General features: G+C 45.1%; 3 protein-coding genes across 5 annotated transcripts in view; 1 reads left to right on the forward strand and 2 right to left on the reverse strand.

Moving 5' to 3' along the window:
• The window catches only part of LOC121952195 (A disintegrin and metalloproteinase with thrombospondin motifs 2-like), a 30,059-nt gene extending 29,111 nt beyond the window's left edge, over nt 1-948 (reverse strand). Inside the window, exon 1 of one of the 2 annotated variants that reach the window (XM_088088458.1) lies at nt 547-948. In XM_088088458.1, the coding sequence (XP_087944584.1) occupies nt 547-634 (88 nt within the window). In that variant the 5' untranslated portion in view covers nt 635-948. The remainder of the gene's footprint in view (nt 1-546) is intronic. The other variant, XM_042498725.2, reaches the window with a different exon arrangement.
• A 1,252-nt stretch (nt 949-2,200) lies between these two features.
• LOC121938084 (uncharacterized) lies at nt 2,201-4,072 on the reverse strand. 2 transcript variants are annotated; one of them, XR_006105241.2, is made up of 4 exons: nt 3,950-4,072; nt 3,273-3,461; nt 2,885-3,053; nt 2,201-2,598 (listed from the first exon to the last, which is right to left on the reverse strand). XR_006105241.2 is itself a non-coding variant. In XM_088088471.1 (2 exons), exons 1-2 carry the CDS (start codon nt 3,151-3,153, stop codon nt 2,397-2,399), a joined length of 471 nt encoding a protein of 156 aa, XP_087944597.1. In that variant the 5' UTR covers nt 3,154-3,796; the 3' UTR covers nt 2,201-2,396. The 2 variants fall into 2 exon arrangements, 1 of the variants encoding a protein (XP_087944597.1); XM_088088471.1 differs by lacking the exon at nt 3,950-4,072 and having other exon boundaries at nt 2,885-3,796.
• Nucleotides 4,073-4,121: 49 nt separating this feature from the next.
• LOC121964557 (uncharacterized) overlaps nt 4,122-7,992 on the forward strand; it is a 4,963-nt gene continuing 1,092 nt past the window's right edge. Inside the window, exons 1-7 of the mRNA XM_088088470.1 lie at nt 4,122-4,525; nt 4,967-5,534; nt 6,250-6,329; nt 6,406-6,687; nt 6,776-6,901; nt 7,270-7,359; nt 7,451-7,992. The exon at nt 7,451-7,992 is cut by the window's right edge and continues 1,092 nt beyond it. Coding sequence (XP_087944596.1) covers nt 6,269-6,329; nt 6,406-6,687; nt 6,776-6,901; nt 7,270-7,359; nt 7,451-7,530 — 639 coding nt within the window. The 5' untranslated portion in view covers nt 4,122-4,525; nt 4,967-5,534; nt 6,250-6,268 and the 3' untranslated portion in view covers nt 7,531-7,992. The remainder of the gene's footprint in view (nt 4,526-4,966; nt 5,535-6,249; nt 6,330-6,405; nt 6,688-6,775; nt 6,902-7,269; nt 7,360-7,450) is intronic.

The following is a 7,992-nucleotide window of genomic DNA, read 5'->3' on the forward strand; positions in this document are numbered from 1 at the left end:
ACTGAATATTCTATTAAACTAAAGACGTTATTACCTGAATATTTCACAGAATTTAAGACTCGCTGGTAAGTGAGCTGAGCTCTCATCGTTGCACACGTCGCTCCATCAGCCAAAACCACCAAAAGCTACACAAAACCACCAAAGCTACATTCATGAACCACAACATTTTGTTTTACAGTTGATTTTAAAAGTGCACACACAAAGTACAAAGTAAAAAAACATCTGTTTTCAATCAAGTAATATCAGCAGTGGTCCTCATACTTACATTACTTTTACCTGTAGTAGTGATACTGCTGATAGTACCAGTAGTAGTGTACTAGCAGCAGTAACAGTATTTGTACCAGTGGTAATAGCAGTAGTATTAGTCCTCGCAGTAATAGTAGAACTAGCAGTAGTAGTAGTAGTACTGGCAGTAGTAGTAGTAGTAGTAGTAGTGGTAGTTGCAGTAACAGTAGTAGTAGTAGTAGTAGTACCCGCACTAGTGGTAGTATTAGTAGTACCTGCAGTAGTAGTACTGGCAGTAGTAGTAGCAGTACTGTGTCTTACCTGAGCTGTCAGTAATGTAAACTGAGTGCAGACAGTCGATCTGCTGCAGAAACACAAAAATCAATAATCCACAATGAAACTGGTCCATCCTGAGACAGAGGGACACAAAGAGACAGACATAGAGAGGCAGACAGAGAGACAGACTGAGAGACAGAGACGTGGTGAGACAGACTGAGAGACAGAGACGTGTTGAGACGCAGAGACAGAGTGTTTGCTGTTGAGTGCAGACTGAACTCTAACACACTCCTCCACTCGTCTCATTATCTCCTCCCTCTGTCTCTCTGTCTGTCTCTCTGTCTGTCTGTCCCTCCGTGTCTCCGTCTGTCCGTCTCTCCTCCCCCTCAGCGCTGCGTCTCTCTGCAGCAGCAGGCACAGACTCAGTACTAACAGCAGCAGTACTACAGTAGACATTATACTGCAGTAGTACTGCACTCTGCAGGGTTACAGCTGCACACACACACACACACACACACACAGTTGTAGTGTCAGTAGTTGTCAGTAGGTGGCGTCAGTGAGCTGATGGGGGTTATTTCAGTTCATTTTTCTGAAGTTCTTCATAATTTCTTGCTAATTTTTGGGGCATTTCTTCTTTTTTATTGAATACCGCCTTCCTCCCATGTTTGAAACCTGAGCGAACGGCTTCATCTTCTGTCACAAAGGGTTAAAATAACGGTCTGCAGAGATTCAATAATCGTCTGAGTTCACTGATTTATTTTTCAGAGATTTTCTTTCATTTTAATTTTTAGCATCAATGTTTCCTGTTTCAAAACCAAATTTTATTGGCGATGCCAAACCTCCCCGTCATGTTTCAGCTCCACGATGCTGCAGCTTCAGTGACAATCCTCTCCCAGTGCTCCCAGTGCTGCCAGTACAGGCCAAGGTCTCTCTCTCTCTCTCTCTATCTCTATCTCTCTCTCTCTCTCTCTCTCTCTCTATATATATATATATATATAAAATCTGTATACACAGACTATGTATATAATCTGTATATATAATCTGTGTATAATCCAGTGGACAGACTATCCCAGCATGCAGCTGCAGCTCCACCTGCTGGACACAAACTGGATGCACAGTCAGAGACAGAAAAACGAACTGCTCAGCTCTTTGAGAAATAGTAGTGCTGTTATTATTATCAGCCGTACTTTGCATCGATGTTAACTCATTTAATCGATATATCGATGCAGTTCGGTGGAGCGTTAAAGCCCTGATGGTTCGTGCTCTCTGGATCTTTTTTTCTTTGCTATCATCACTTTGGCTTCATAAATGAAACACCTTTTCTGAGAAACGCTAAAGTGCTGACACACAATAGCTTAAGCTTATGTTTAAAGTTAAAATGTTTAAAAGAGACATTTATCAGAAATATTTAATGTACTCGCAATAATTACTATTTTTTGTGTGTATCTGACACAAAAGGGCGGAAAGAAAAACAGATTTACCTGCATACAAACCCATGATGGATATGCACTGATATATTCACTTTTGCAAATAAAGATTTGTATTGAATGAATTTATGGTTTTGGTGCACGAGTGTGCGGACAGGGGGTCTGGGTGGGCAGCTGCTCTCTTCTGTTAGCACACAGAATCTACCACCACACCTGGAGACCAGATCTGACACATGACCGTCGGACCGGATCTTCTGATCAATGGACTGACCTTTAGCTCGGATCCACGAGTGAAAAGCACCATGGAGTTCTTACAGGCCTCACTGCCAAACAGTTTCTGCAGTATCTCAAACAGTTTGATGTCTGCTTTGGTGATTCGGCCTAATCTGGCCACCAAGACAAAGGCATGGGGTCCTGGACTGGCCTCGACTGCAGACTTCGTGATCTACAGGTGCAGCTTTCTGGGAGTCAGAACTTCATTAGTGATTCCCGGAGGGTCGACCGCCGTGACACGACGACCCTGCACCTCTGCTGACCCACAGACGCTCTCTTTGCTGACCGAACCAAAGTCGCAGCCGGACTCGAACTGCTCTGATCCCAGGATGGCGTTTCCGGATGAACTCTTCCCTCCTCCTCAGAATGACCCTCCTGTCCGTCCTGGGACGATCGGCTGAAGGAAAAACATCACGTACATCATTACTTTTTACATGAATGTATTTCAGTTCTTCTGTCCGTGGAGCTGATGTATGTGAGAGTATAGAAACTCATCTTCAGGAAAAACCTTTTCAAAAACATGAAAGAAGTTCTGATTTTTTTGAGGATCAGAAGCCGCTGGAACAAAGCCTGAACAGGAAGTGATGTCATGACTTTGGCTCTGTATGAGCAGATAAGCTCGGCAGGGAAGCTGATCAGCTGATCCACAGCCGTTAAATCTTGTGTACGGGATCATAACTCACCTCTTCTCAGGTGGTCTTTCTTCTCCAGCAGCTCTTGACTTAATCTGGTCCTCCACTTTCATGTTACGCATGATGTCTCCCTGCAAACCTCTGGACCATGGTGGGAGTGGACCGGCTGGATCATCGTCGATGAAATCTTCGAACGACTTGGAGCTCAAGTCGTCTCCACCTGTGAACAGCAGGTAGCAGTTTTCAAAGCCGTCATCTCCGATGGCTCTGATGGCTTCTGCTAAAGTGTCCACGTTCATCCGGACACTTAAAGAGGACATTAGCCGATTACTGCACAGACAAAGACACGGACCTGCAGCTGACAGTGGAGGACAAACACCTGCTGAGACAGCGGCAGAAAATGAGAGCGACGGAGGTCGTAAAGGAGGCACCGACGCACCTTTCCTTCATATTAGGAGAATTCAGACAGCTGTTGTCACGGCAGCCGCTCAGGTACTTCGGTCCATCTCCCTCAGTGAGGAACCTTCCCGAACAAAAGCAGGTTTTCGACCGTGGCCTCGGTTTTGGAGGAGCCCAATGGCACCATCGGGAGCATCTATGGTGATACCGTTTTCTGTGAGCCAATCATCTGCAGGAAGAGTTTTGTGGCTGATCAAAAGTTACTGACATGTTTCAAACTTGTTCTCAGTTATTTGTTCGTTGTTATTTCAACTTTAGCTCCAGACAAGAAACAGAAGCTCGTTTTCACTCCAGAGTCTGTAAAATAGAGTGAAAGTTCAATTTCTTATGCAAATGATTATTTCTAGTTTTCACACTGAGGTGATTATTGGTGAGTTAAAAAATAGTAAAAAGTATTTTGGGGAATTTTTTTATATCAGACAAAATGTTGATGTTACATGTATAATGCTGGTAACAGTATTAAATATAATTGAATGTTATTTCATTACTAGATGATACTTGTTTACATGTATTTTGTTTTATTGTCCTTTAAATCAGTTCTGCCGTGATGTCTTGTTTTGGATCGCAAAATTTCCTGTCAGCATTTTCCCTTAAATACTAACAAAGAGACCTTGAGCCTTTGAGACTTAACAAAGATGTAGTTATCCCAGAATTTACCTTAAAACGTTGCTGAAGGTTTCATCGTCTGTCAGGAACAAGAGAGGAAGCTGAGTGACAAAATAAAAACATCAAAAAAACCTCAGCTCAGAGATTGAGACTTAATCAGAAGAGACCGCTGCTCACTTCCTGTTTCCTCCTGCAGCCCACTTCCTTTTTTTCTTCAGTTTTGATTTTAATTGTTTCCTGCAGAAACAGCAGTGTTACAACTTTTATTTAGTGCACTCGAATGATAAAAGACGGGGACTGTAAAAATACAAATGAACTGAACAGAATCCAGACACAGTAAAGAGCGAAGAAGACTCCTACACGATGGACGTGAGGGAGGGAGCGTCTCCGGCTGGTCGTTTTTTACTGTGATTAATGAGATAATGTGACAAAAACACAGTGACGCATAAACATTTTTTATAAAGAATATAAACTGGAGCACCACAAATTTAAGGGTTTCTTTGATAATCGGTCAAGAGTCGGCTGAACATACGGAACGGATTCAGATACCGGGACAAGTGTTTCAGCTCAGTGGGATGGACTGGAGCGGAGGGAACGGGAGGACACGAGGACGGGGGAGGACGACAGGTACAACATGGTGTCAAAGGTGGTGTCGAGGGAGGACCCAAAATATTGAACACAAGAGACAGGCTGAGAGACGGGCTGAGAGACAGGGAGACAGGCTGAGAGACGGGCTGAGAGACAGGGAGACAGGCTGAGAGACGGGCTGAGAGACAGGGAGACAGGCTGAGAGACGGGCTGAGAGACAGGGAGACAGGCTGAGAGACAGGGAGACAGGCTGAGAGACGGGCTGAGAGACAGGGAGACAGGCTGAGAGACGGGCTGAGAGACAGGGAGACAGGCTGAGAGACAGGGAGACAGGCTGAGAGACAGGGAGACAGGCTGAGAGACAGGGAGACAGGCTGAGAGACAGGGAGACAGGCTGAGAGACAGGGAGACAGGCTGAGAGACAGGGAGACAGGCTGAGAGACGGGCTGTTATCTCTAAACTTTAAATGTGTGATTTTAGGTGTTTGACAGTTGGGATCAGCGTGAGAGCAGATCAGAAGAGACGGACGTCAGAAGGACCAAAGCCTCGATCAGGGACGAAGGTTTGATTTCATTGTGGGGACATGTATGGACATATGGACATGTATGGATGAACGCGGCCCGTCGAGCTGACAGGAAATGGGATGGATTTAGGGAAGTGTGTGTAATTTTCATGATGGCGGCGACAGTAACCACGGCAGAGATCATCGGGGTTTGATGTCACACAGAGCGCGCTCAGTGACGGGCTGAAACACTCAAACACACGTTCACACGTCCTTTCTGTAGAAGCGGTTTTATTGTTTCGTGTCGTTTCCTGTTTTCACATTACTGTGTCAGAGTGACCGCCAAAATAAAAGTGTTTCTAATTCAGTGCCCTCTGATCACACTGAAACACCGTGTGTGTGTGTGTGTGTGTGTGTGTGTGTGTTTGTGTGTTTTACTGTTCTCACTTCCTCCTTCAGTGTCGTGGTCGTCAGTCTGATTGTCTCGTCTGATTTCATCGGTTGTTTTTGTCCCCGGTTGATTTTTGAGCCTCATTATTCTCTCAGGTAGGAACAAACTCTGCCTGTCGACACACACACACACCAGTACACTGAATACACACCGTATATATACTGCACTGTACAGATACAGTGCAGTATATATACGGTGTGTATTGGGTGCTTTTACAGTATTTGTACAGGACAGTATTTACTGTGTTAGTACTGAAGCTCAGAGTTGGACTCTGCTAACTTTGGACATTTTGTCTCTTGTGAATTCAACTGAGAGAAAACTTTTAGGTTTCTTTTAGCTCAAAATCCTGTTTCAATTTCACAAAACCTATAATAAAATAATAATAAAATAATATTAATAAAATAATAATAAAATAATATTAACAAAATAATAATAAAATAATATTAATAAAATAATAATAATAATGATAATACAATAATAATAATAAAAATAATAATGATGTCATCAAATGAGGAAGTTTCATAATGATAAAGTTTTAACCTGGAGAGTGTTCCCTGAAACACACACACACACACACACAGAGTAACAGACACACACACACACACACACACACACACAGAGAAACAGACACACACACACACACACACACACACACACAGAGTAACAGACACACACACAGAGTAACAGACAGACACACACACACACACACACACACACACACACACACACACACACACTCTCTCTGACCTGTGCAGCTGTGTATGTGTATGTGTGTGTGTGTGTGTGTGTGTGTGTGTGTGTGGTTTGCAGCTGAGTGGGCGGAGCGATCATGGCGGTCCTGCTCTGGTTCCTGATCCTGATGGCGATGAAGACGGCGATGGCGAGCTACGGTCAGTCCTCAGATTTAGAATCTGTTTCCGTGGTAACAGACAGTCCTGTCATAACATGTGTGACCTTTGACCCCAGCTGCTGAGGTGGTCTCAGCTCACAGCGGGGGGGCGGCACTACTGACATCACAGCTGTGGACGCTGCGGCGCCGACAGGACGTGCGGTGGACACACCCCCACCTGGTGATGTCACTGAGGAACAACGTGACGGCGTGTCACCACGGACGCTGCCGGCTGCTGAGCGACGGCTCGCTGAGCTTCAGCCGCGTCCAGAGCGAGGACGCGGGGACGTACAGCCTGGAAGTGTTTGACGAGGACGGGAGGCGACTGCTGAGAAGGGACGTCCTGCTCACTGTGGACAGTATGAGGACACATGTCCTCTTTAACTTTATCTATATCTAAACTGGCCATATGTCCATCTGTCTGTCCCTCTGTCTGTCTGTCCACAGACCTGAGCAGCAGCAGCAGCAGTATGTCGGTGTCAGTCCTCCTCGTCCTCTTCGTCCTCCTGCTGCTCGTCTTCATCATCATTTTCATCGTCAGGAGAAGGAGGAGCCAAAGGGCGAGGACGGCAGGTAGGTCAGGACATTTCCTAGATTTAAGGACATTTCTAGATTTTAGGACAGTTGAAGGATTTTAAGAAGTTTTCAGGATTTTAGGACGTTAGGGTCTTAGCTGTGTCCTCAGTTGGGGGACTCTGACACCTTGTGGACACTAAAAGGACAAAAACAATTCACAGTGTGAATCACTTTACTGTCAATGAGAAAATGTTTGGGGGGCCACAGGGGCCAGATTTGGGCCTGGGGCCGTGGGTAGTATCAGTGGTGTAATTGTAATCAGATTACTTTCAGTTAAAATGAATACTCAGTAATCTGCTGAAATTAAACAGTTAACAGTTTTATGAAGAGATGTTCATAGATTTAAATCTGCTCGACTGTTTCAGGTCCGCTCGAGCAAAATGTTTACGTGACGATGCACGGTCACCGTGGCAACAAGAGGAAAGATGAGGAGGACAAAGAGGAGTCTCATTACGGTAAAACACACACACACACACACACACACACACACACACACACACATGCTAACAGAAGCTAACGGATACTAACATGTTCTCCTGCCCACAGTTCCCTGTAATCCTGTTGTTTCCATGGAAACACCAATCACAGAGCGGCTGTCTGTGGACGTGGAGGACATCTACGTGTGAGGACCAATCAGAGCACACACATGCACAAAAACACACACACAAATGCACACACACTCATATGCACACACATGCATGCACAAAAACACACACACGCACACATGCACACACACACACAACCACGCACTCATACGCACACACACACGCGCACACATATACGCACACACATGCATGCACAAAAACACACACACACACACACTCATACGCACACACACACGCGCACACACATGCATGCACAAAAACACACACAAATGCACACACACTCATACACACACACACACATACGCACACACATGCATGCACAAAAACACACGCACACACACACACACACAACCACGCACTCATACGCACACACACACACACGCACAAAAACACACACACACAAATGCACACACATTCATACGCACACACAAAAACACACACACGCACACAACCACGCACTCATACGCACACACATACGCACAC

Source organism: Plectropomus leopardus, chromosome 15 (assembly GCF_026936395.1).
Source record: "Plectropomus leopardus strain MGB_pleo_1.0 chromosome 15, ASM2693639v1, whole genome shotgun sequence".
NCBI classification, from domain to species: domain Eukaryota; kingdom Metazoa; phylum Chordata; class Actinopteri; order Perciformes; family Serranidae; genus Plectropomus; species Plectropomus leopardus.